Here is a 27,340-nt window from a genome sequence, read left to right as displayed (position 1 = left end):
AATTAGGGATTCGTGCAGCTGCCGTTTAAAATTCATGAGCTGCACTGAGATAACGAAGAAATGAGCAGCAGCCCGTTTCGTTTACCCCCCACACAGGTTGAGCTTCTGGGCTTGTTTCAACACTAAAAGTTTAGAAAAGCTTAAAAATCCTGTAACCTTTTCTCCTGAGACAAGAAAACTTGGGGCTGAGCTGACCCCGAGCTCTCAGGGATGATTTTAACTGACCGGCACAGGGCTTGCAAACAAAATAAACTGGGTTTTCAGAGAAGCAACTTATTTTTCACCCAGCTGTCTCTCCTGGCTCTATATGTTACAAAAACGCACTGAAAGGCCTCGCAAATAGGCAAACCAAGGGAGTCACCCCTGACAAATGACTCTAATTGATTAAGGAAGGCTTTTTTCTTCCTGCAGTCAAGGACTTAATAACAATTCCTAGCCTGTGATCTATTTTTTTTTTCTTAAAGAAAAATAATCATATTACAGTCGTGGAAAGGAGCGAGATGTATTTTTGCGCAGGAGTGTGTGAAATCTCGATTGCCTTAGCGAATGCGCAGGTTATTAGTTTTAATTCTTTAATTGATTGTTGTGTGTTCATGGTGCGGTTGTGGCTGCCATCACCGGGCTGTCACTGTGCCTGTGTGGCACTGTGCCGTGCCCTCACCTCTTTCCACTCCCAAAATCCCCCCCGGGGACGTCCAGGGCTCACCACGGGGAGGGGATGGCTATTGCTGCATGGCACGGTGTCTTCTACCGGCACGTGCCACCAGCAGCCGCTCGCAGGATGGATGGATGGATGGTTTCTCCCTCTGTGGGTTTTTAACCTTGGAGGAGGTGCAGACGAGGCAGGAGGGGAAGAGGTGCTCTGTTCCCCTCTCCTGCACCTTCTTACAGGCGTTAACTTACCCGTAAGTAAGCAAATTTCCGAAAAACCCCATCAAATTGGTTGTGCATCTTTAACTTTACATCTTTAACAGGCTCACAAGTAGTGTGCATCGTTAACGCACCTCTCCTCCGAGACTAAGTGAAATGGAGAGGAGCGCCCTTCTCCCTCCTGCCGTGCAGCACAGCCAGGCACTGGATAACAATGGGTGCCGATTAATTGCTATTTTCCCCTCCCTGCAGCGCTGCGTTAAAAGCTCGTCATCCCGAGACCGCCCCGCGCCAGCACTGCGCTGTGAGGTGTCGGAGACCTCCATGCCCATAGGTAGGTGCCTGGATTTCGGGTTTCCTCGCCTCAGGAGGACCCAGCGCTGGTCAGAGACGTCCCCGTGGGTGGTGGTAGGGGGTCAGATGGGTTTTTCTTAGAAATAAGAATAAAATTGCTGCAGTGGAGAGGCAGTGCTGGTGCTGGCCCAGGCCTGGGTCTCCAGCAGCGCCGGAAAAGAGCAGACCTCAGTTTTTAATGAAAAAGTACTTCATACTTCTGTAACGTTCCTTGAAGTACACTGTTTATTTTGGTTTTCTCCTTGAAAAGCCAGTGCCAGGGGCGCGGCTTTTGCTCGCACAGGGCTGAGTCGCCTGTTGGTAGGCAGGTAGTGTCCCTCCGTTCCTCTCTGAAATGCTTCGTTAGTCCTCGCTTCCTTGTTAGCTGTGGCAAGAGGAGAGGGAAACTGCTCCTGCGGCCTTTGTTTTCCTCTGGGGCTGGAAGGACTTGGGCATAAATCCCTGCCTTCTGTCACGGGTGCCTGTGGGCGGGCTGGCCCCTCAGCCTGGAGACAAGAGGCTCTGCAGCTGTAAAAGCTGAATTTTCAGGGTACCTGGCACTGGCACAGCTGCGTGGCAGAGCGATGCGCTCGGAACGGCAAAAATGAGTGAAAACGGCCGCCCGTCGCGTTTCTGTTCCCTTTACCTTTCGTGCCTGTGAACGCTGAAACCCTCAGCATGATAGTGACTCGAGGTCCTGTCACTCTTCCCCTTCTGAGGCTAGCGAGGCAGCAATCAAACGATTCGAGAAGTGTCAGTGAGTGACGTGAGTATTGAATATCCTTTTCTTTTAAATTGGGAAATTTAAAGCCTGGAGAGCCGTAACGTTTTCTTTAAAAGACAAGAGATGTGCCTGCATCCTTTGAAAGCTGCTTCAGGAGCGGGGTCGCCTGAGGAAAAGGCATCCCCAGAGCGGAGGCGAGCGTACGGCTTTTCACGAGCACCCAAAAGACGTTTTAATAGATGAAGGGTGCTTCTGTTCGCCTCCGAAGATGTTTCCTGCCTCTCGCGTGAGCGTGGGACGCCCTGTGTCGATATTTTGGGAAGCTTCCCTCCCCAGTGGCTGCTCTGTGTCCTGGGAATCGCTGCCGTTTTGCTCAAGTCTGGATTTTCCAGCAGGAAATGAGCGTGAACTTTGGAGGCCGCCTACCCTTTTCGCAGCCCACAGATCCTTAAGATTATTAAATCTATGGGTTTGGCACTGCTACAGAGCCGAACAGATTTAGGACAAGGGGAAGATTTTAGGCGTGTTCTGCTTTTTAACAGCCACTTTGCACCTTTTTGTGTGAAAACACAAGCTCCTGAATTCCCCTGGCTGTGGGACAAGTGTGAATCCGAGAGCTCCTGTGGTCTGAGGCACGATCCTTCCCTTCAGCACTGTGTTTGTGGGAAGTGCTTGGCTCCATCGTGTTTACCAACAACATGGGAGGAAAATGAAAAATAAACACCCACAACCACAAATTGCCAGAACAAATCGGGATGAAACGCCACCCGGCCCTGGCTCCTGGCTGGCAAAGGTTCAGAAGGGAGGGTTACCAGCTTGACGAGGGATCATCTACCCTGTGCTCATTAGGCTTCATCCTGAGTGCAGAGAGGAGCATGTTAATTAGGGGTGTTCTGGATATCCTGCACAGCCCAGAAGTATCTCTGGTCACCTCTTAAAATTCGTTTAGTTCTTGAGAAATGTCCCTAATTTGTGCTGTGGTGTTTCCAGTGAAGATGTAAAAAAGGAGGAAGGGCTCCAGATGAATATTGGAGGAGCTGTAATATTACCTGGCCTTAAAAAAGGAGTGTTTCACCCTTCTGTCGTCCTCTGACCGCAGATGGCAAGCGCAACAAGCCTCATGAGTTTCTTTCCCTCCAAGCCCAGGATTTCTGCAGATTTAACTCTGGGACGGAGGGCAGCTCCGTTTGCCCAACACACATGCCAGAGAGTTACCTCTGCCAGCCGTGTTTTCGGCTCTGGGTCGTCCTCCCAGCCATGCTGCTGCGTTCGGATCCTCCGGTTACAGTTCCTCTTCGCTCTTGCAGCTGCAGTATGCATCAGAGCGTGAAACCCAGACATGGATTTGCCTTCCCAGGTGGCTGCAAGCATTTACCTGCTCCGGCGCAGCCCGAGCAGATGCTGGTGGCATGCATGTGTGTTTCTCCCTGGCCTCACTGCTCTGAAAGCCACCAGCTTTGGACGTGATAACACCACATCCTTATTTTACATCAAGTTTAACTTCTATAGTCTGCCTCGCCAGCAACCAAATCTTTTAATCTGGCTCGGGCAGCGAATGGGGATTTTATATCCCGCAGAAGCTGCAGCACGGCTGCGTTTTTAGGTGAAAATGCGGTGATGCTGCAGATTCCTGTCCCCGCAGCTCATCCTGGTGGGCTTTGTGCAGAGAAACGTGGTCAGAGCTGAGGGCAATAGCTGTTCTCCTACGTTAACTGGGCGTTGTGTTCATTGCAACCATCTGCAGTCCTAAAAAAAAGCTACCAAACAACCCCACACTTCCACTTTTCACTGTATTTTGAAGTCAGAATAATTTCTGTGATTTCCAAGCCCTTGTTGCGAGTAGAGTGGTTCAGCTGGAAGGGACCTGTGAGGATCATCCCATCCAGCTGCCTCACCACTCAGGGCTGACCTTTAAAAGTTAATGTCATGGAGGGCATCGCCCAAATGCGGCTCCTCTCCCTATCTATACCTCTGCCTGTCCTTACTTCGTCCCAGGCACAGAATCTGGCATTTGCTTTCGTTAATTTTCATGCCGTTGACGATCACCCAATGCTCTGATCTGTCCAAATCTCTCTGCACGGCCTTTTCATCCCTCCAGAGAGTCGACAGCGCCTCCCAGTTTAGTATTGGCGGCAAACCGGTGCATTAACTCCTGCCTCCAGGTCATCGATAGAGATACTGAACAGGACTAGCCCCAGCCAGACGTAACCCCCTTCACCACGACCCTCGGCTCAGCGAGGACCCACTCGTCTCGAAGCCCACGTTCACCCTCGCTGCCCGTAACGGCTCCCAGCCTGCAAAAGTCAGTCATAATTATTGATCAAAACGAGATCTGGTCCCCAAGCAAATCCCTCGAGGCAAAAATCCCTCCTGTTACGTCTTTCGTCAAACCTCACGTTAAAGGGGAAATAAATTAAATCTGATGTCACTTCACCAGGCAGATATGTCCACTCTCGTTTTCTTTTCTTAGTTTGCATTATACTTGCAATTGCAGAAGTGAGAGTTCCCACAGTGGGAATAGCGGTTTGGGTGGAATTGGTCCTGCTTTGGGACCAGAGGATGGATTTGGGCCTCTCTGCGTCCCCAGCCTGTTTGCTGTAACTGCAAATACATTTCCAAACCCCAAACTGGGATGGGTGTCCAATTTTTTTAAATAGTTCTTCTATGCCACATCTGAATTAACCAGAAATTCTAGTTTCTTGTGTAACAGCGATGCTTTTCCACACAAATTGCCCATTTAACTCGAATGAGTCTCTGGGCCATTTAGGTGCTGGATTTCAGTGCTTCCCTGCCCACTCCCAGCAGGATATTTTGGCTTAACCCGCATCTCTGGAGTTAGGTTTGCCGGAAGCTGAAGCGAGTGCGAGGCGACTTCAAATTGATTTCAATGTTAGTGGGGAAAAAAAAAATCACTCCCAGAACTGGTATAAAACCCCTTCAGCTGATCAGATGCTTTCTGTGTGGACCGGATAACAGCATGCTGTTTGCTCCTGCCCAAATCCCGGGAATATTCAGTGCTCGTGCTGCAAGGAAGATGGATTTGGAAGTTGGCTTCTTGTTCCTAATGCCGCCGGCTTTGCAAAGCCCTCGAGGCCGGGGTCGCTGACGTGCTCTCGGTTCGTTAGCAAGGGCTTTGCTCTGGGCGACGTGCCCCGTGCGAGCGCGTGTGGGCAGCTGCCTGTACCTAATCCTCGTTTCCTTTTTCTGTGCCCGGTTCGGGGGCTTTTCCAGGAGCCGCAGCAGCTCCGGCTGAGACGAGCTCTCTGGCGACAGGACCCCCTTTCCGGCTCCCGCTGTGAAGATGTCGACTCCAGATCCTCCGATGGGAGGAACGCCTCGCCCAGGGCCCTCTCCGGGTCCGGGCCCGTCCCCGGGTGCCATGTTGGGACCCAGCCCGGGACCCTCTCCTGGTTCCGCACACAGTATGATGGGACCCAGCCCTGGACCGCCCTCGGCAGGACACCCGCTGCCGCCTCAGGGGCCGGGGGGCTACGCTCAGGACAACATGCATCAGATGCACAAGGTGAGGGAGGGGATTTTGGAGGCTGCCGCCGGGCACTGCCATCCAGCAGCACTGCAAAAATACCTGCCGCTTCGGTAGAACATGGAAAAAATGGTTTAAGTGGCTTAGTTTTCCTGTTCATTTATTTTTTTGGATGCTCACGCATCGTATTTCCCTTGAGGCAGAAGGCCTGAGAAATGAACCGTTTAGAGCTGAGTTTATGCGATTTGCTTACCATAAATACCAGGGTATTGTACCTGTCTCTTCAGCTCGCTTCTAGATTGCGAGTGGGGGCTGAGGAGTTTAATTCCTAAATAAGGAAGGAGAGTAAAACACCTAATGAAGGTTTCTGTCGTTGGGAATTTGGAGCTCAGGGAAAACAGGCCTCCCTTCTCCCTTTCCATTTCTACCACCAAAGCGTTGGGGTTTTTTTGTTTTATTTCATCATCTAAATCCCCTTTTTCTCAGTTCTTTCGATCTATAGCTTGTTCAGTCATCTTCAGCATCATCAGCTGAAAGACCTGGGGAAAAACCACACAGCCACAGCATTTAAGCAATTTCAGGTTTCTTTTAACATCCCCTTATGCTTGTTCCCCTCCCCACCACTTAATGTGGGTGGTTCGCTGTGGTCTACGGTATTTTGCCAGCAAATAGGTTTTCGTTTTGAGGAGGTTGTTGGCAACGTCTGGACACGCATGCTGTGAGCAGCAAATCCTTACCGCCTTTGGAGCGCGTCTTGCCTCCGCACAGCCAGCCTCATGCGGTGCAGCTCCCTGCGCTCGGCTTTCCTCTCTCTCTGGGAACAGTGTAACCAGGTCTTTGATTTTGTGGTGTTGCTTTTCTCCTGCAGCCCATGGACTCCATGCATGAGAAGGGAATAACTGATGATCCTCGCTACAGCCAGATGAAAGGGATGGGAATGCGGCCTGGCGGGCATGCGGGGATGGGTCCTCCTCCGAGCCCGATGGATCAACACTCTCAAGGTTGGTTTCTTTAAGAAAAATGAGTCTTATTTTCATGGGGATGGGTCTGTGGATCAGTCTAGAGCTCCCAGAGCATCTGTGGCTCTTTGCTTCACTCTTCTATTTATATCTGGTGTCTGTTAGGATAGTCATGAAAACGAGCAAAGAAGTGCATGGAAAGGTCAAACTGGGAGAAGGACCATCTGTCCCTTCTCGCATCCCAGTCTCCTCTGTGCCAAGATCGGTGTGGCGTTGTACGCCAAGCGCCCTGTTCCCACACAGCCGCTCCTGTCCAGGAACTTTGCTTGCTTTAAATCCTTCATTTTGGGAAGGACGTAGCACTCCCAGGGTTTTCAGGTTTTAACCAGGTGCAGGCTTCACTGGGGAGGAGTTTTCTGTAGTTCTTTTTCTTTTAACTCAGTCTTCCCATCCCCATCGCTGCGAGCGCCTCGCTGTCATCTAACTGGCTCTCTCCCTCCAGGTTACCCTTCTCCACTCGGCGGCTCCGAGCACGCCTCGAGTCCGGTTCCGGCTAACGGTCCGTCCTCTGGCCCTCAGATGTCCTCGGGCCCTGGAGGAGTCCCCTTGGATGGCACTGATCCCCAAGCTCTGGGGCAGCAGAACCGGGGCCCAACCCCTTTTAACCAGAACCAGCTGCACCAGCTGAGAGCTCAGATCATGGCCTACAAGATGCTGGCCAGAGGCCAGCCCCTCCCCGACCACCTTCAGATGGCGGTGCAGGGGAAGCGACCCATGCCTGGAATGCAGCAGCAAATGCCGACACTACCTCCGCCCTCCGTGTCCGGGACAGGACCAGTGCAAGGACCAGTGCAAGGGCCTGGACCAGGACCGACACCTCCAAACTATAACAGACCTCACGGTGAGCGCTGCCCCTGCGGAGGGATTGGCTTTCCTCCTGGCGGCACTGGGGTTTTGCTGGCCGGAGGGTGTTTTACCCCAGTTTGGCAGAGTTTGACCCTCTCCACTGCCCTGGTGTCGCCCAGTTTGGGTTTTCCATTTGCACCTCTTGCAGCCCATCCGATTCATGGCCATTAGCTTTCTGGGGGCTGGGACTTCATATTCATCCCACTCGGCTGCTGTCGAAGCAGGGAGGCAGAGAGACTCCTCCAGGCAGTTTGGGGTTTGGGAGGGCTGATTCATCCCTCCGGTGCCATCTCTGATGGGCACAGGGAAGCACGCCTGGGGGGTTATGTGCTTGCAAAAAGACGTACGTGCTGCTCAGGCTCTCCTAAGCGGGAGGATAAACTTTGCTCCTGGTAAACACACAAAGATCAACATCTTAATGTGGTTTTTTTCTTCCCTTTTTTTTTTTTTTCTTCCCTCTTTCTGTCTCTTTTTTTGGCCCTTCTGCAGGTATAGGAGGGCCTAACATGCCCCCTCCCGGACCCTCAGGAGTTCCCCCAGGAATGCCTGGGCAACCCCCCGGCGGGCCCCCCAAGCCCTGGCCGGAAGGTGAGACCCAGGGGCTCATTGGCAGCAAAACTGCCTTAAACTGTGACATGGAACCGTGAGCCCATTAGAGGCTGGTGGTTAACGAAGTGATGTGCCGGGGCAGGGGGAAAGCCCACCACCGGTGCTCCATGCCGCTGGGGTGGAAGGAGCTTGGAGATTCCTGGTTAAAATCCTGTAAACGGTGACTGAGCTCTCTGAAGGGCTGCCATAACCAGCTCGTTCTTCCGCTCAAGCTTTACGAGGTTCCGTGTGTGCTCTCTGAGCCAGCCGTTCAGTTTAATGGCTTCATCTGGGGAGGGAGGCCGTTGGGTTTATTTGCTGCTAAATTTACGGCGCGGCAGAGGCGGTGGCTTCAGGTCAGAGGGAAGCCAGCGAACTGTGCCGAAGCCAGGCTCTGTGTACACAGAACTGCTTTCCTTTACACAAGGAGGCAACTTAGTATTTTTCCTCACAGCTTTCTTGACGGCGCTCTGGTTTGGTTTTCCACAGGACCAATGGCAAATGCTGCAGCCCCCACTAGCACACCTCAGAAACTGATTCCTCCCCAGCCCACCGGCCGGCCCTCGCCAGCCCCTCCGGCGGTGCCTCCCGCAGCATCGCCCGTGATGCCGCCCCAGACGCAGTCTCCCGGGCAGCCGGCCCAGCCGGCCCCCATGGTGCAGCTCCACCAGAAGCAGAACCGGATCACGCCCATCCAGAAACCCAGAGGACTTGACCCGGTGGAAATCCTGCAGGAGAGGGAGTACAGGTAGGGGCTATGCCATGCTTGGGTTACGGGGTCCGGAGCGGCTCGCTCTTGACCTTCCTCACACCACCGGTACTTTTCGTCCTCTTGAGGCATACCTTAGTGGTTCCCCATCCTGTTTTACCTCTTCTTAATCCTGTTTTACCTCTTAATGTGCAATGTGGAGAGATCTGGAGGGATGAGTGGGCATACGTTTTCCTTGGGGCTTCTCAAGGCACCTTCCGAAATCTCATCCCTCCTGCTTTCCAGGGACTGTCACCATGCTGATGTTTTATTAGAGACTGCGCGTGCCTGTCCGCTGGGGGGGAGCATCTCTGCTGTTCCAATTGATTAAAACAGAGTTAAAAACAGGATGCTGAGCAGCCGCTCAGCTGCCAAGAGCCTCTCATAAGGCCTCCACAAATCAGAGCTGTACTTGGTGGCTTCTCATCAGAAGAGGAGTGGAAGTGAATTTGTTGTGCTGGTCCCTGCCTGCTGTGAAATCCCGTCTCCTTCCTCTACAGGCTGCAGGCTCGCATTGCTCACAGAATCCAAGAGCTGGAAAACCTTCCTGGCTCCCTGGCTGGTGACCTGAGAACCAAAGCTACCATTGAACTTAAAGCACTAAGGCTGCTTAATTTTCAGCGACAGGTAAGCTGTCTGTCAAAGGAAATCTGATTTATTAACTCGCTGTGTGTAGGAGCTGTGGGTGGCATGAAACCCGCGCTATTGTAATACTTCACAGCATCGCCCGTGGAATTAATTCCCTTTTTTTTTAATCTGAATCTCTCCAAAAGCTGCGTCAGGAAGTTGTGGTGTGCATGAGGCGAGACACGGCCTTGGAAACGGCCCTGAACGCCAAGGCGTACAAGCGCAGCAAGCGGCAGTCCCTGCGTGAGGCTCGCATCACGGAGAAGCTGGAGAAGCAGCAGAAGATTGAGCAAGAACGGAAACGCAGGCAGAAGCACCAGGTCAGCAGTGACGTGCTGCACATGCCATTTTCAGGGTCACCAGAGGAGTTGGGCGGCGGGAGCTGGCAGGGCTGAACTTTTTTAGGGAATTCCCTTTTTTTAGGGGATTAAAGAAAGATCCTCTTTGGACTAGATGATTGTCATTTGTACTAGGTGATCATTGTAGGTCTCTTCCAACTGCAATATTCTGCTCTGTTAAATATGAGGGGAGTCAATCTCGCTTAGCTTGTGGCTTTAGATGTATTAACTTAGCAGAACACTTAAGTGCATGAGTCCTGACGCCGCCTGTTTGCTGTTCCTTTTCTTTGCAGGAATACCTCAATAGCATTCTCCAGCATGCTAAAGATTTCAAGGAATACCATCGCTCCGTCACAGGCAAAATTCAAAAGCTGACCAAGGCGGTGGCTACTTACCACGCCAACACAGAGCGTGAGCAGAAGAAGGAAAACGAGAGGATCGAGAAGGAGAGAATGCGCCGTTTGATGGTAAGCATGCAATGTATCGTGTGCACGTGATGAGCTGTTACGTGTTCAGGGTGGGCACAGAGGGCTCAGCTCACTTAGCAGGGTGTTAACGATCCTCCTTTCCGTAGGCTGAAGATGAGGAGGGGTACCGCAAGCTCATCGATCAGAAGAAGGACAAGCGCTTGGCCTACCTACTGCAGCAGACGGACGAGTATGTAGCCAACCTGACAGAGCTGGTCCGGCAGCACAAGGCCGCACAGGTGGCCAAGGAGAAGAAGAAGAAAAAGAAAAAGAAGGCGAGTTGAAAGCGAAGCCTAATGTGGAGTTGGAATAATGTCTTTGCGGAGACGCCGTTTTTGTCGTTTCCTTCGGCACTGGGTCGCTAACAACCATCTTCCTTCTCTTTCAGAAGGCAGAGAATGCGGAAGGGCAGACTCCAGCAATCGGACCAGATGGCGAAGTAAGCCCAATAATCTTATTTCACACCGTGCCAAGTAGGGTAGGAAACGTCAGCCACGTGCTGAAAAGGCCAGTTACAATCCTCCCCACTTCAAGGCTGACTACGATGATGAGATCTAATGCAGCGGGTGGCTAAATTGAGACTTCCTAAAATAGAACTTACAACCACGATGGGGAGATCTCTCTGCCCATCCTCGACACAAATAGTTTTCTCAGGCTCTAGACCTGCTGCAGGGGAGGGCGGTTCACTATTTAGGACATGGGGGAGCTTGGTTTCCTCGTCTCCCCATGTGAGCTTGCACAGGTTGGTCAGGTTGGGATTCATGTCGCCTAGGAGGGATCTGTAACTCTGCATGTGCGGGCGGCCCCGGCAACATACCAGGATCGACCCTATGCGTTGAACTTTGTATGCTCGGCAATTTGCAAAACCCCTTGCGAGCAGAAGAGCTTTTCAGTGATATTTCAAATTAATTATTCCTGTGTGAATGAAGTTTGGCATCTGAATATGCCTTCCAAACCAAATATTCTTCATTTTGATTTTTCAAAGCAAAATGTTAAATCTTGTCAGCTTTTGAGCTTTGCCTGTCCTCTGGTGATGTGATTTTTCAAGCAGTCGGCCATTTTGTTCTTCCCAGCGGTTGTTGCGGTGGTCCTGTGGTGGGTTTGGTCGAAGCTGTAGATGTTGATGTAAATCCAAGCTCTGTTTCGAGGCAGAAAAATCAAAATACTGACCTGCAGCCTGACTTTGATTTCTCAGCCACTGGACGAGACAAGCCAAATGAGCGATCTCCCTGTCAAAGTGATCCACGTGGAGAGTGGCAAGATCCTCACTGGCACCGATGCCCCAAAGGCTGGGCAGCTGGAAGCCTGGCTGGAGATGAACCCTGGGTAAGTCCCAGGAAGGGGGCAACAATGGGAGATTTCCTCTGGCCACCCCCCCGCCATGACATTGCCTCAGATCTGTGGCACTCCACAGCTCGAGGGGGAATGGGGAGCTCTGGCTGTGCGCTGGGATTGTGCCTGTAGCAATGCTGTACAGGGCGGGCTGGGACTGATGTTCAGAACGGGATCGGAGGGGAGGAAGGCGCTTGGCCTGGGCCCAAACCTTGGGGAGCGCAGGGAGCTGGAAGCGGCAGGACTGCAGATCGGGAAGGAAAGATTTCATCAGCCTCCCAAAATGGTGTGGGAAAGGCTTGCAGGAGGCTTGGTGGGTGGTCCCGGACGCAGGCTCTTGGGCTCATATGCTTTCCCGAGAGCGCATGTGAAAACTTGAACAAAGTGAGGGAAAAATAAACGAATAAGCATTTTATTATTAAAAAACCCACAAAAAACTGATAACAAAATCCAAGTTTTAATGCAAGGGTTTCTAGAACCGTGCTGATCTCATGCTGTGCGTAGAGTGCTGTTGGTAGCAGATTTGCAATTAAATATTAATATTTGTATTTAATTAGATATGAAGTAGCTCCAAGATCTGACAGTGAAGAAAGTGGGTCAGAAGAGGAGGAGGAGGTAAGGAGAAATACCACCAGTCTCCCTTATGCTTTTGTGTTTTAAGTGTTTTTGAGAGAATAGGAGACAGCTGTATGTACCACACTAAGCTCATCTCAAGAATTACTTTTTCTAGCACAGATCTGTGTCAGTCAGCTCAAATAAGTGTATTTAGAATAAACCCAACAACCTGTGTAAACAATGTGAGGGGCAGGGGGAGATGGCCAGCTCCAGTCGTTAGCTGCCCGGTTTTCTTCCTGAATATCTCTCTTGTAACTTTTTGGACGTCCAGAAGCAAACAGTGTGAGACTGTGCTTCTGGTAGCCTCTGTCTTTGTTAGAAGACGTGCCTGTGCAGGCAGAGTCTGGGTCTGCGAGCTCCTGGGGCAGTGAGTGCTTCCCCTGGGGTTTTCTGAGCCTGTCCTACACCGTTGTTGTCCACAGGCTCGGTCACTCCTGAGTGCAGCTGAGCAGGTTTTGCTGCCGTTTCCATTGTATAAAGGAGAATAAGCAGCTTTGTGCTCAGAAGGGTGTGCTTTGTGTCTCCTGGCAGGAGGAGGAAGAGGAGCAACCGCAACCTGCACAGCCTGCCCTGCCTGTGGAGGAGAAGAAAAAGATCCCCGATCCAGACAGTGACGATGTCTCAGAAGTGGATGCCAGACACATTATCGAGTGAGCCCTGCCTCTTAACCTGCTCTCGTGGCGTGCCACGCTGTCTTCTGTTTCAAAGTCGCTTTTGTGAACCTCGCGTGCTTTGTGTCAAAGGAGTGAAATTCGGCAGGCGGTGTTTGCTCTGCTCCCGGTTTCTGAGAGCAGTCTTTCCAAAATGAGACCTAATTTGGCGCGTATTAGGAAAATTAACCACCCTGGGACTGACGGGGCTCCCCAGGAGCTTTCTCCAAAGGGATCATCTTTCTTATCTCCATTTTTATTTTCCTTTTGCTTCCCATCCCAGAAATGCTAAGCAAGACGTTGATGATGAATACGGGGTGTCTCAAGCTCTGGCGAGGGGCCTGCAGTCGTACTATGCTGTGGCCCATGCGGTCACCGAGAGGGTGGACAAGCAGTCCACGCTGATGGTCAACGGAGTCCTCAAGCAGTACCAGGTGAGATGCCGCGGAAGGGAGCGCCGGCCCTGCCGTACATGGGCATGCCGTTTCTGGCAGCGCTGCCAGGAGGTTTTGGTGGGAGGCACTAAGATTTGGGCTGTGCCGAGAAGCTCCTGGTAGCAAGAAACGGGAGCTGAGGGCCGAGCCAGCGTGCCTGTCTGGTGCAAGATAATGAGCCAGGCTGGCTCTCTGCTTAAAACAAAGAACGCTGGCTCTCTGCGTGTGTCCTTGGCCCTGAGAGGAGAGGAATACATTAATGCCTGTGACTGGCTTTAAATAATTAAGATGAGATCATTAATAGTGTATAGGGAGCTCATCTACATAATGCATAAGACGGGGGGGGGGGGGCGGGGGGGGGCAGGCGCACAGGTCGTTAGCGCATCTGATGTGCGACTCCTCTGTCTGCAGTCTGATTTTTTTTTTCATCCCTCGATCACTCCCTTTTCCCTGTAGATCAAAGGTTTAGAGTGGCTGGTGTCCTTGTACAACAACAACCTGAACGGCATCCTGGCAGATGAAATGGGTCTGGGCAAAACCATCCAGACCATTGCTTTAATCACATACCTCATGGAGCACAAACGGATCAACGGACCCTTCCTCATTATAGTACCTCTCTCGTAAGTGCCATGCCTGAATTCATCACCCCTTCCAGCCCTGTGCAGCACAGAAAATGCTTCTTGGCCTGGCATCCGTGCCAGCTCCAGGCCTCTGCAGTGTGATTCCCCATTGTGCAAGGGCCAGTTTTACCATTTCTTTCTCTCTCTTTTTTTTTTTTTTTTTTCCTCTCCAGAACTCTGTCGAATTGGGCGTATGAGTTCGACAAATGGGCTCCTTCTGTGGTGAAGGTCTCATACAAGGCAAGTACCGGCGTTATTTTTGCATGCACTTACCAGACTCCTTTGGCCACTTGTTTCGTGAGGATTCCTTGGGTGCCAGTTTGCCTTTTCTTCCTTCCAGTCAAACAATATTTCCATTATCCCAAAGAAGCTGGGATGCTTTCTGGCGCTAAATCGATGAAATCCACATTTGGTTTTCATTCCTTAACAGCAGAAGGGATCCAGCTGCTACCGTCTGCACAAATGTTCTTGCTGCCTGTCTGTAACTGGAACAATTGTTCCATGTTGATAACTACTCCCACCATCTCTCTTCTCCTGGAAATCATATTCTGGTTTAACATTTCTGTTTGAAATTCTTTCTCCAGGGCTCTCCAGCAGCAAGACGGGCATTCGTACCTCAGCTCCGAAGTGGGAAATTCAACGTCTTGCTCACTACATATGAATATATCATCAAAGATAAGCACATCCTGGCCAAGGTGAGTCATGCCAACAGCAGGCAACAACAGCTCCCTGTTTGGTGTTATCTGGGCTGTGGCAGGAGGATCGCCTGTCCTTGCTGTACTTGTGGGCGCTGCACAGATGTCACCAAGACAGTCCCTGTCAGAAAAATCCTGCTGTCTTAAGTGAGATTTCGATCTCTGGAGTCTCTCGTCATCACATGGCAGGAGGCGAGGAGCTGCACCTTACCCTCAGCAGCCAGAACTGATGTAGCATTCTTGTTGGTTTTGGCTGCATATCCTGTGATACAGCAAATAATTTTTTCCCTTTTAGTAAAGCAATTCATAGGACAATGAATATTTATTAGAAACCCTACAAGATCATTGTTGCCCTTCTGCCCTAGCTGAGTGGTGAAGGGGTTTTTCTGTACTTAGCTGGCAGCCACAGGGTAGAGATCAAATGTTGAGGCTTCCCTTGGGCTGGAAAGGTTGTGCCATTTCAAAAAAGCACGCAGACAATGTGCCAAGTCAAAACCCTGGGTTTAAGGGGTTTAGTCTCGCTCAGAATTAGTTCTGCAGTGCTGCTTTACCTCAGTGACAGGGGTCTGCCCAGATTGTAAGATGTGTTGAAGCCTCAGCAAGGCTTCGAAGGGAACAGTCTTCTCTTTTCCCTTTGTATTGTGGAAAGTTAAACATGATTTGATTTGTTAATGGCCAAAAATCTCAAGTACTGACATTGCCCAAAGCTGGGATCAGTCTCTGTCAGCTATTTGGCATTAGCATCCTTCCTTTCTTCTTGCTCCTTCCGTGTCCGTCTCTGAACCAGAGACACAAATTGCACCCGATGGGAGCAGTTCCCCGGCAGCAGCTTAGAAGTCAGTGTGGATTACCACAATCCCGGCTAGCTTGGATCTCTCCTGGAAGCCTGGTCTAACAAAGGCTGTTGGTGGGATTCTCCAGTCATAGCTGCGGTGCAGAGAGCCGCCATCCCTTGCTCACACCCCCCTTCTCCTTCCTGCAGATCCGCTGGAAGTACATGATTGTGGACGAGGGCCACAGAATGAAGAACCACCACTGCAAGCTCACCCAGGTCCTCAACACGCACTACGTGGCTCCGCGCCGTTTGCTGCTGACGGGAACCCCGCTGCAGAACAAGCTCCCCGAGCTGTGGGCCCTGCTCAATTTCCTCTTGCCGACCATCTTCAAGAGCTGTAGCACGTTTGAGCAGTGGTTTAATGCTCCTTTTGCCATGACGGGAGAAAAGGTACGGCAGGAAGCCGGGTGGTGGCCGATGCCGCTGGTGGGGCTGGGGGATCGGGGCTGTCATTGGCCACTGGGTGTTTTGAGTAGCTTATGTTTGGAAACGCTCGCAAAAATCTCTTAATTTCTACTTGCAAGGTGCAGAGCACCATCCTGTAAAATGTAGTTTCTTTGGGCTGGGTTTTACTGGAAGACTGGAAAATACAGAGCATTAATTGAGTACTGGAAATGACGGTAGGTGAATGGTTCTCCTGACCCTTAGTGTTGGCGGGAGAAGCCAGTTGGGCTCTTGCTAGCATAGTTCTCAGATGGTGAAGGTGCTGTCGGTGCTGCTGTTAATGGCTCTGGAGCTGTTTGAAGCAACTCCTGTTGAATCGCAGCAGCTGAGGTTTTGTGGAGCAGATTATCGGGCAGGCGGGAGAAGATAAGTGAGCCTGAACTTTAAAAAAAAAAAAAAAAATATCAGTGCAGAAACCTTGGATTGCAATGATTACTTCAAAGAGACTTTTGGTGTCCCAGTTCTGCCATGTGCAGAGCGATGTGTCGTTGTACCTTACCCTGACCATGGGAATCTTGCCGCTGTTGATGGACGCTGAGGAAGGGAACTTCCCTTGTGTAATGGTTCCTTTCCCTGGTGATGCAGGTGGACCTGAATGAAGAAGAAACCATCCTGATCATTCGGCGTTTGCACAAAGTGCTGCGCCCCTTCCTGCTGCGGAGGCTGAAGAAGGAAGTAGAAGCACAGCTGCCTGAAAAGGTAACAGCCGGGATGAACTGCCCTGCTCTTCCCCCCATCTCAGGCCGGGGTGTGTGGAGCTTTATTCAGCTCCAGGAAGAGGTGGCTGGTTTGATTCATCTGAGAACAAGGGACTTGTGGTCCCCCCAGGCTTTAGAAGTGGATGGGTTTGTGCCAAGCGCCAGAAGGATCTCAGGGTTTTGGAGGTGCTCGCTCACATCGCCTTGGGAATTAACCTCTCCTCGGTCTTTGCAGGTGGAGTACGTGATCAAGTGTGACATGTCCGCTCTGCAGAGGGTCCTCTACAGGCACATGCAGGCCAAGGGGGTGCTCCTCACGGATGGCTCCGAGAAGGACAAAAAGGTCTGGCCACCAAAGTCCCTGCTTTTGGCGAATTCCTCCGCCATCAGAGTGGGGCTGGAAACACCTCCGGGAATGGGGGTGTCTGTTCCGCGGCTGTCCTCGGTTGCCCCATTAGCAGATAAAGCAAAAACCCCTTTTACAAGCAAAGCAAAGCAAGAAGTCGTGGAGGGATGGGGTCAGAGCTGTGGGCCAGCGCCCCGCTCGAGTGGATGGGCTGCCTCGGGGGGTGTGGGTTGAGCCTGGCCCAGCGCAAACCCCTCATGCGTCCAGATGAGCCCTGAGGGTTGTGGTGGCTGTAATCCTGCGACTGCCAGGAAACCCGTGGAGGCCGCTGACTTGCTTTTGAAAGTGATCGGAAAGTCAAATGGCAATTAATTAGAAGAAAAAATAAAAAGGACACATCTGAACTAAAAGCTGGAGGTGAAAAATTCCATGTTCTTCAGCTCCACTCCCCCAAAGCAGCTGGCTTTTCAGCAGCCTTTGCTCCTTAGAATTCTCAAAGTGACTTTAACGTCTGTATTAAAAACTTCACCCCTCACTAACTGGGGAGAGCTTGGCTGCCCACCCAGGCAGTCCTGCTCTGGGACCAATGCCTTTAGACACAGCTCCAGCTAGATCTGGGCAGCGCTGGAGCCTCAGGGCTGCAAATGCCCAGCTAAATAGGCCCAGAATATTCCTCACGACCACCTAGATAGCTATTGCGATCAGTAAACTGAAATTCAGATTTCTAATTTCTTGTCTCATTTGTGCAGGGTAAAGGTGGTACGAAAACCTTGATGAACACGATCATGCAGCTGCGGAAGATCTGTAACCACCCCTACATGTTTCAGCATATAGAGGTAACGTGGGCTCAGGGCTGGCATGCATGGTGATGTGGAAATGTAGCAAAACTGTTCCGTCCCCCTCCTAAATGGAGATAAACTGAACTGAGATAAACCAAACAGCTGTTGTGGCTGCGGCACGGACCGACCATTAACCACCTCGGTGCCAGGCCTGGCTGCTTGGCCAGCCGAACATCAGCCCTCAGCGCGGCACTGTGCCGATCAGGCTTCCTTCAAAACGCTCCTTCTTGCTGCCCAAAACAGCTTGAAATCTGTTCAAGTGAGCTCGGTGAAGCAATATCACCTAAAAAGAGCGAGACTGGGTGTATCCCTTCAGCCTGATATTTTTGGGCACAAACTCTCTGCGTCGGCAGCAAGGCATTGCCATCTGACACCAGGCAGATTTTAAAATCGCTCTGTTCCTGTGCCTGCTTCCCAAGGCGCTTTGGGAGCAGCACCTCTGCCGTCACCAGTCCTCCCTGTCTGACCCCAGGGCCAGTTCTCTTTTAGGGCAGTTCCAGGACTTTGCTGGATTTATTCGTGTGCAAGGACAATTTCTAACATCGTTCTCTTTCTGATCCCAGGAATCCTTTTCTGAGCACTTGGGGTTCACAGGAGGTATCGTGCAAGGGTAAGTAGGGTATTTTGGAGTTATAACAAGTGGAGGTACTTGTGGCTTTTCCTTGTGAAGTGGTTTATCAGTGCATGTTAAATGCAGTAGCATTACTGCAGTGAGCACTGGTAATCCTTATGCAAGGCAGACACTGTGTTTTTAGCATCAAATCCTTATTTCCCTCTTCTCTTCCCTCACAGACTGGATTTGTACCGTGCCTCAGGCAAATTTGAGCTCCTCGACAGAATCCTCCCCAAACTGCGAGCCACCAACCACAAGGTGCTGCTCTTCTGCCAGATGACCTCCCTCATGACCATCATGGAAGATTATTTTGCTTATCGCGGATTCAAATACCTCAGGCTGGACGGTGAGTGCCTCTGATGCGCGGGGACAGCAGCTGCCCCTCTGTTACTTATGGCTTGCGGTGAGGATAAACCCCTCGCGTGGGGCCAAGCAGCGAGGTAAGCTCCTCCGGGTTCACTGACCAGCATCTCTTGCAAGGGAAATAGGTCTGCAGCAAACAGCACGTTGTAAAGCAATTAACCCTGCTTGCAGGATGCAAATTAAAGCAATAAACCTTGCAGTATGCAGGATGAAAGATATAAAGTGCAGCCTTTGACTTTCTACATTATCATCGGCTGCTGCTTCAGTTACGGTTTTCGTTTTTAAATTCAGCCAATCTACTATTAATTCTGAAACACTGAAGGATGCTGTTAAGGGCCAGCTGGCCTATAACATTATTAAAATAATGTTAATATAAATTCATTAGTTGGATTCCAGGTGTGCAGCTTAGTTTGTGCACAAATCTAATGTAGGAGAAAAGGAAAGTCAATTCACCATTTTTGGTTGGAATAAACCACTGAATACCTGTAACGTTGCCCCCAAAGCTGTGGGGCTGCTGAAGTCTGTGCAGACCCAAACCCTCTTTGCCAGCAAAGAGCGGTGCTAACTCCTTAAAGAATTGATCTGTCGAGAGAAGCGTCAAGCACCTGAGAAGGTGAGGTGCAGAACAAGACCGAAGCAGTATTGAAACCAAGGTTTCTCCCTTCCAGTCAGTCTCTCAGAGCTGTTTGTTCCTTCGGTCACAACATTTAACAACTTCCAGTGTGGGATGGGTATTAGCGCGGCATCATGCTTGTGGCTAGCACCTTACTGTGTGGCCCTTTGTGCTCATAGCTGAGCAGTAACTCGCCCCACGTGCCCCTTCCCCAGCACCGAGTGGGGAGAGTCACGGCCCCACGGCACAGTCAGAGACAAGGCATTTACACACCACAACTAGTGTGAGTGTGAGCATCTCTTAATGGTTCCCTGCGAAGCAGGGCAAGCTCACCTAGCACCCCAGAGCTTCCCCAGCTCTCCCCTGGGCTTGTGCAGAGCCTTTGTGTGGTTTACGGAATTGCGTTTCTCTAACAAGAGCGGAAGAAGGATGGTTTTGGGGAGGACGGGCTGGGAGAGACCCTCACGTATTGCTGAGCTTGGTCTCCTGCTGCTGCCAACCTCCCATAACGACTTCAGCCTCAAATGTACCAAACGCTGCCTTAAAACCAGCCGCGTTCCCAGTACCACTCTCCGAAGCTCTGGGAGAGATCTTCTGATCCACTCATGGACAGCCCAGATGCCCAGTTGGGCCAGCAGCACCTGCCCGCTTTAGCCATTCCTCTCCCTCTTACCCTTTCTCTCAAGTCTTTCTACTGAAAGCAGCCGCATGTTCCCCCCCACCCTGCCTCACGCTGGGCTGCACCGACCCTGCCACGGCGTCCTTTCACAGGACGCACACCCACATCCGACCGGGCTCTCCCTTCCCCACTGGAGCCGGTCATTCCTGACAGCTGGTGCGGTGCCTGCGAGCACCCTGACACCGCGGCCTCGGTACCCCAAGTGCTTCTTCTGAGCCCCCGTGCTCCCTCCAGATGGTGGGCAGCCCCCTCCGAATGCCACAGAGCCCCTCGCCCTCCCGCCCTACCAGATCTTGTGAGTGTCAGGGCAGGAGTAACCCTTCCTCTCTGTTTTTAGGAACCACTAAAGCAGAAGACCGGGGCATGTTGTTAAAGACTTTCAATGAGCCAGGCTCCGAGTACTTCATTTTTTTGCTCAGCACTCGGGCTGGTGGGCTGGGTCTGAACCTCCAGTCTGCCGATACTGTGATTATCTTTGACAGCGACTGGAACCCTCACCAGGTAAAAAACAAACAAACAAAACAAAACAAAAACACCAAACAAACAAATAAAAGTGAGCAAAATGGATGGAGAAGACGGCTCCATCCGCGCCATCTCTCGCATGCCTAGAAGAGCACCACGCTCGCTCTCGAGCCTTAGCACTTCTGAGATGCGCAGCCGGTGCTGGCAGTCCAGCCTGACGATGAAGACCCTCTGCCCAAATGCTGCCGTTTCTGTCCATCCGCTGCTGCGGTGTCGTAGCTGTGTCCCCGGGATGAGAGCCAGCAGTGTAGTCTTGCGCAAGAACCTTGGGCGTTTGCCCTCCCGGCTGCGAGCGGGGCTTGGTTCTGGCGGGTGAGGCAGGCTGGAGGACAAGCTGAGAGTCTCGTGCAGCTAAATGAACCATTGCGCTGGCAGTAAACCTTTAAAGATTATTTCTGCCAGCAGCTGAGGTCAGAGAGCCCTTCCTCCTCCCAGCACGAGTCGAGGCATTGAAACTCTGCCATCCTCCAAGCCTGGTGCTGGCAGAGACCTGCAGGCACGCTCCTGGTGACGGACGGCCTGCAAGAGGCAAGAGAGCCATCCCCAAATTCTGGCTGCAATTGCCCGCATGGTCGTTTTCTTCCCCATGCCCGCTCGGTCTCTTAAGGAGAGAGCGGCCACCAGTACCAATGGTTTCCGTTAACTGAATTCCCTGCGAGCTTACCGTAGTCCTCAGGGATTGCTGAGAGCATTCAGGGAGCGGCCTGCGTCTCCCATGATTTAGAGGATAAAGCATGTTTTAACTCGGCGGGAGCCGGCTGTAAATCACTCGGCAAACGATGCGCCCTTCCCCGGCAGGACCTGCAGGCGCAAGACCGAGCGCACCGCATTGGGCAGCAGAACGAAGTGCGCGTTCTCCGTCTCTGCACCGTCAACAGCGTGGAGGAGAAGATCCTTGCTGCTGCCAAATACAAGCTGAATGTTGATCAGAAGGTTATCCAAGCCGGCATGTTTGACCAGAAGTCCTCAAGCCACGAGCGAAGAGCCTTCCTCCAGGCTATCTTGGAGCACGAGGAGCAGGACGAGGTAAGGGGCATCGCAGGCAGCTTCCTCCTACTCCAGAGCGCGAATGGCGAACGTGTGGCTGGCTTTGCTCCACTGCTCTGTGCGTCCTCGAGGCCAAGGGCGTGGGGGATAGAAGGAAAAAGGAGCATGAACACTTGTTTCTATTTGAAGTGAATTTTTAGCGTCGGTGAAAGGTGCCGGATTGACAGCCCTGGAGACTGAAGTCCTCTATTTATCCACAGAACAGATACAGCGCGGGCAGCGGCAGTGGCAGTGCAAGCTTCCCCCACACTGCCTCAACCCTGTGCCTGAACGCTGAGTTGGAGGAACCACCTCTAAAGGTGAGAGGGGTTGTTCAGTCTCCACGCCCATTCAATCCTCGGCCTTGCTGCTGAGACTGCCAACGCACGTGCCAGCTCTGACGGTGATCTTTGCACCGTGGATAACCTGTCCGCTAGAAACTGGACTGAGGCCACCCAAAAACACATCTTTCACGGGCAACCGAACAAGCGTCGGATGGTAACGATGTTCGGTGCTGTGCTCCGAGCGGACGAACTGCCGCGCCGCCTTCTCTCGCCATTGAATCGGGGATTTAAAATCTTGCAGGAAGAAGATGAAGTTCCCGACGATGAAACGGTCAACCAGATGATTGCGCGGCACGAAGAGGAGTTTGACCTTTTCATGGTGAGCATGGCACAGGCTGCGGAGGAGGAGTGGTGCCCGCTGTTCTTCCGAGTAGCAGCTAAAACGGTCTCTCTAACAGAAATCAGCTGAGAGTGCTTAACGAAGCCGTGACTCGTTCAACAGGTAAAACAAAACAGTAGAGCAGGGGCTCAAAGTCAGGACGCTCCCAGCTCTGGTAAGGGATGAGCTCGGGGGGGAGCCGGAGGAGAGGGGCTGAGCCTCAGGCTCTGCTCCTGCTGCGGGAAGGAGGAGATGGGGCCGGGAGGCGTGTGCCAGGGCTCCTGTCCCTCAGCAAAAAGCTCTTTCCCCGCCCAAAAGAGCTCTGGCCTGAGAAAACTCTTGGAAGTGGGACAAGGAGCATTTAAAATGGAGGAAAGACTCCTCGTAAAGGAGACCGCCAAGCTCCGAGCCTCGTTTGAAGGTTCAAGGTCTCGTGGATGGCGCTGGTTTGGGCAAACCCTGAATGAGGACAGGGTGTTTGTGCGAGGCCGGGTGTCTCTCACCCAGAGCTCACATCTCCCCAAAATCGCAGCCCTGTCAGCTCTGCCGGTGCACGTGTAACTTCTGTGCCCGACACGCCAGCCCGCAGTCCTCAAGGGGCTTTGGTAGCAGCAGACTTGCCCAGAGAAGGCTGGTGGAGAGAGGAAAGCTCCCCAGCCCCGGCGGAGCGGTCAGCTTAACAAGATCCAGCCTCCCACCGCCCCTGCTCTGCCTCCCCATGAGCGTGCCGCACTTCTTCCCATTCGCGGCCGGCGGGGTTTATTTTACGCAGCCTCTACTGAGCTGTGAGGAGCCGGTAGCTACCGATACGCCTCCAGCTCCTTGCATGGTTCCTCCAGCCATGCACGCTGGGTGGTCGGAGGGCAGCGTACCCCCGTCCCTGCTGTCACCACAGCCCTGTGCCAGCTCAGATATCCTCAAGCCCTATCCTCCAGCCATCTCGAGGCTGTGCCCATCCTGCAGCACCCTGTGCTCCTCCAAGGACACCCCGAGGTGTTAGGGACATGGCGGCCACCATTCGCCGTGGCTTTGCCGGCAGCCCCACAGCAAACCCCTCTTCTTCCAGCGCATGGACCTGGACCGCAGGCGGGAGGAGGCGCGAAACCCCAAGCGCAAACCGCGCCTGATGGAGGAAGATGAGCTGCCGTCTTGGATCATCAAGGATGATGCTGAGGTGGAGAGGTTGACGTGTGAGGAGGAGGAGGAAAAGATGTTTGGGCGAGGCTCGCGACACCGTAAGGAGGTGGACTACAGCGACTCGCTGACGGAAAAGCAGTGGCTCAAGGTATACATGGTACAGCATCGTTCTCCAATGGCCTTCTCAAACCTCAGCTTCAGCGCTCGGGTCCCTCCCTCTGCGCCAGAGCAAGTGCCCGGGGCCATGGCCGCCTGCTGCCTTCAACTGCGTGGTTAAAACCGCTCTGTGCTGCAAAGCTTTCCAAAGCGGCTTCGATTCATCCCCGAAGCCTGGCCCGGCCACGAGCCTCCCCTCAAGCCCAAGGTGTCCTGGCACAAACCCATGCCATAGCAGAGGGTTGCTCTTAATGAGGCTCGGCAGACTCTGAACCCCTGCAGGCGTGCCTGCGAGGAGGAGGAGGGAGAGGCAATGGTAGTTACGGCAAGGCCAATGTATTGAGCTCCCTGGGCTGGACAGGCTGTCGGCACTATAGCCAGTCTTTCCGGGGCTTCCTTTCTCCCCATCCCGCAATTACCCATCGTTCAGGAAGGGACCTTCATGGTTGCCCCAAAGCTGTGCCCATGGCTGAGCCTCTGAGCCAGTGCCCTACAGAGGCTCCATTCCCAGGAACCAAACCCCGAGTTGCCTCCCCAGCCTGCTGGGGTTTGGAAATGTGGTGTTGCCATGGGCTCACGGCACAGGGGAAGGTGCTCGCCGGAGCCACTCGGCCGTGTGTCCAGCCGGGGCTGGGAGCGGTAGAGGTGGGTTAAGCAGGTCCTGGCTTAACGGGCAGTGCCGGCAGCCCCTGGCAGCTGGGAGCCTCCGTGCTAGCGGATCCTGTGTTGGTCCCCTGGGCAGGCGATCGAGGAGGGCACGCTGGAGGAGATCGAGGAGGAGGTGCGCCAGAAAAAGTCCTCCCGTAAACGCAAGCGGGACACAGACGTCGGCTCCGCCACTCCCACCACCAGCACCCGCAGCCGGGATAAGGATGATGATAGCAAAAAGCAGAAGAAGCGCGGCAGGCCACCAGCGGAGAAGCTTTCCCCAAACCCCCCCCAACCTCACCAAAAAAATGAAGAAGATTGTGGACGCCGTCATCAAGTATAAGGACAGGTAAGAGAAGCAGGGATGGGCACCGAGCTCTCATCACACGGCGCTGGCTGCACTCTCCTAATGAGAGCCTGAACCCCAGCCAGGGAGCTGGTAGCGCCACCAGTTTAATCCCTGTGGCTCTTGGCTCACGGGGGCAGTCGAGATTTGCAGAGCACTGGGAAGATCAAACAGGCTGAGTGCCACACGCGTGTCCAGCTGGCAGCTTCGTCTAGTGGGCTGGGAATGAGGAATTAATTAATTAGGCTGCAGAGGGCAGTTCTGCCGCCAACTTGGATGAACTGAGGCCTGGCTTGTGCCCGGCGTGGCCACAGGCTGCAGAAACGCCTGTCCGTTTCTTGGCGGCCTCATGGCACACAGCTGTCCCACTTGCAGGGTGGTCGCTGCTGACTTGTCCCACGGGTCACAGTCCACTCAGGGCTGTTCCGTCCGGCACTGCCGGCTGTTCCCGGCGCTGCGCTTCACCATTCAGGCACCTGTGGTGCAGCGGTTGGTGCTTCACGTGGAGGAGCAGCTGCTTAAATGCCCCAGACCCCTGGGCTCCTCTCTGCTGCTGGGGGGACACACATACGTTCTCCCTGTGCCAGCGCTGCCGAGGGGGAGGGAGGGAGGGAGGGAAGCAGCTCTGCCGTGGCTCTGGCTGGTGCTGCCGGGTGCTCGCCTTTGACACGCAGTTTCTCTTTGTAGTAGTAGTGGACGGCAGCTCAGCGAAGTCTTCATCCAGCTGCCTTCCCGCAAGGAGCTGCCAGAGTACTACGAGCTCATCCGCAAGCCTGTCGACTTCAAGAAAATCAAGGTAATGCCGCCTGAGTCACGCTGCAGTCGGCGTGGATCTGCCACGCTTTGCCACGCTGGTGCCGTTGGCCTTGACATCAGCTGTGGTGGCCGGTGGTCGCATGGATGCTTCAACCCCTCATCCGGGCGTGCGGTGGCTCTGCTGTCCCGTGCTGGACGCGGGCAGGCTGTAGCATCCAGTGTTGCTGTCGGTGTCTGGGGAGAGCTGGAGGGCGCAGACCAAACCCCTTCGTCACCGCCTGGCTAATGAGCGCGGCGGCCTGACTCATCCCTTCTCTCCCCACAGGAGCGCATCCGCAACCACAAGTACCGGAGCCTGAATGACCTGGAGAAGGACGTCATGCTGCTGTGCCAGAACGCGCAGACCTTCAACCTGGAGGGCTCTCTGGTAAGGCGCGGCACGGCGTGGTGCGAGCCCCGGAGATGCCGGGCAGGCAGCACTTGCTGCCCGCTCCTTCCCTCCCCCCCTCACCCTGGCGCTGCCCCCCCGCCACAGATCTACGAAGACTCCATCGTCCTGCAGTCTGTCTTCACCAGCGTGAGGCAGAAAATTGAGAAGGAGGAGGAGAGTGAAGGTGAGGACAGCGAGGAGGAGGAGGAAGGAGAAGAGGAAGGATCCGAATCTGAGTGTGAGTACTCCACCGCTGCGGGGACAAGGGGTTTAGTGGGGGGGGGGGGGGGGGGGGGGGGGGGGGGGGGGGGCTGTGGAGCCTGGACCTCCCCCCTCCGGCGGGGCAGGGCCGGCAGCGTGCCTGGGGGAAGCGCACGCTGCCAGCGCCGCTGCCCCGGGGACCGTGGGGACGCCGGACGGGGACGGTGGGGGGGACATTGCCGCACCCGTGCCACCCCAGACAGGTGTGACACCGTGGGCTCCGGGATAGCAAAATGCGAGGGGGGTAGGGGGAATAGGGGAGCCCCTGGCCCAAAGCTGGCGTGGGGTGCCACTGTGACCCCCTCTCCTCCTTTCCCCCGCCCCCCCCTGCTGCCACCGCAGCTCGCTCCGTCAAGGTGAAGATCAAGCTGGGGCGGAAGGAGAAGGCGCAGGACCGGCTGAAGGGCCGCCGGCGCACCAGCCGTGGCTCCCGCGCCAAGCCCGTGGTGAGCGACGACGACAGCGAGGAGGAGCAGGAGGAGGTGAGGTCCTGCCCCCAACCCCCTCATTCTGTCCCCCAAAACCACTTCATTTCCTCCTCCTGCCCCCTAAACCCCTTGTCTGCCCTCCTGCCCCCCACCTCCCTCCTACCCCCAAACCCCTCATTCTGCCCCCCCAGCTCCTTCCTCCAGCCCCCCCAGCCCCTTCCTTTCCTCCTCCTGCCCCCCAGCCCCCTCCTTTCCTCCTCCTGCCCCCCAGCCCCCTCTTCAGCCCTGACCTCTTCTCCCTCCTTCCAGGATCGCTCCGGCAGCGGCACCGAAGAAGACTAAACCGACATTCCACGGCTCCGGGCTCCCGGCGCCGTCCCCCCCCCACCCTGTACCCCACCCCGTTACCCCCTACTCCTTAGCTCTAACGGGTAGCAACGCTGTAGTTCCAGATTCGAGTAAACTGTATAAAACCTCTTCCGTATTTATACTGCTGAGAGCTGTAGGACCCTTCCCGGCCCCTCCCGGCCCCCGTAGCGTCTGTTCCGGCATTAACCGGCGGGAAGGTGGCGGACAGGGAAGGCGCGGTACTGGTTCTTCCTTCCCGCGGTGCTGGTTCTTCCTTCCGGCGGTGCCGGCGGCGTCCCCTCGCCGACCGTTTTTAACCGTGGATGCATGCGCCTCGCCCTCCGCTCCTCGGACTGGATTGTACCCCACCGGTTGCGCCGCCAGCCCCTCGCCGGGACGGCAGCGGGGGGAGCGCGGTGCTGGCCGCGCCTGTCAATGTCACTGGATTTCGAGCAGTAATAAATTAAACCGACGGGACCGGGGCTGTCTCTGTGGTGTCTCTCTCGCCGCGGGCGTGGGGGGGTCCTCACCGGCAACAGCGAGGGGCTGAGGGGAGTTTGGGGGGGGGGGGGGGGTCTGGCTGTCCTCCATTGGGGTGGGAGGAGCCCCTTGAGGTTCGTAGCACCCTGTGAAGTGCTGTATTGTGGCTTCTCCCCAGTTAATAGGGGAGATGCCGGCACTGGGGGGGGCTAATGTCACCCCGGCTATCACGGTGGCCGCTGGCATGACCTCACCGGCTGACGGCGGCCACCCCGGTTCCTCCTGCTGGTGCTGGTGGAGGGAGAAACCGCTGGTTCCT

At 53.9% G+C, this 27,340-nt stretch overlaps 1 protein-coding gene across 1 annotated transcript in view; it reads left to right on the top strand.

Moving 5' to 3' along the window:
* SMARCA4 (SWI/SNF related, matrix associated, actin dependent regulator of chromatin, subfamily a, member 4) overlaps positions 1-27,018 on the top strand; it is a 29,591-nt gene extending 2,573 nt beyond the window's left edge. The window contains 36 exon segments of the mRNA XM_049810908.1: positions 1,123-1,204; positions 5,159-5,450; positions 6,280-6,412; positions 6,873-7,271; positions 7,766-7,864; positions 8,354-8,612; positions 9,113-9,239; positions 9,386-9,559; positions 9,871-10,044; positions 10,152-10,319; positions 10,433-10,483; positions 11,240-11,370; positions 11,934-11,991; positions 12,523-12,641; positions 12,925-13,075; positions 13,532-13,695; positions 13,869-13,935; positions 14,280-14,390; positions 15,373-15,615; positions 16,255-16,368; positions 16,603-16,710; positions 17,463-17,549; positions 18,116-18,162; positions 18,345-18,511; positions 20,158-20,321; positions 21,141-21,368; positions 21,590-21,688; positions 21,954-22,031; positions 23,098-23,316; positions 24,067-24,258; positions 24,260-24,321; positions 25,006-25,114; positions 25,400-25,501; positions 25,610-25,742; positions 26,108-26,247; positions 26,503-27,018. Coding sequence (XP_049666865.1) covers positions 5,229-5,450; positions 6,280-6,412; positions 6,873-7,271; positions 7,766-7,864; positions 8,354-8,612; positions 9,113-9,239; positions 9,386-9,559; positions 9,871-10,044; positions 10,152-10,319; positions 10,433-10,483; positions 11,240-11,370; positions 11,934-11,991; positions 12,523-12,641; positions 12,925-13,075; positions 13,532-13,695; positions 13,869-13,935; positions 14,280-14,390; positions 15,373-15,615; positions 16,255-16,368; positions 16,603-16,710; positions 17,463-17,549; positions 18,116-18,162; positions 18,345-18,511; positions 20,158-20,321; positions 21,141-21,368; positions 21,590-21,688; positions 21,954-22,031; positions 23,098-23,316; positions 24,067-24,258; positions 24,260-24,321; positions 25,006-25,114; positions 25,400-25,501; positions 25,610-25,742; positions 26,108-26,247; positions 26,503-26,535 — 4,932 coding nt within the window. The 5' untranslated portion in view covers positions 1,123-1,204; positions 5,159-5,228 and the 3' untranslated portion in view covers positions 26,536-27,018.
* Positions 27,019-27,340: the final 322 nt, after the last annotated feature.

Source organism: Accipiter gentilis, chromosome 9, assembly GCF_929443795.1.
Source record: "Accipiter gentilis chromosome 9, bAccGen1.1, whole genome shotgun sequence".
NCBI classification, from domain to species: domain Eukaryota; kingdom Metazoa; phylum Chordata; class Aves; order Accipitriformes; family Accipitridae; genus Astur; species Astur gentilis.
Note: the sequence above shows the minus strand (reverse complement) of the source record. Positions and strands in the feature narration are given on the sequence as shown.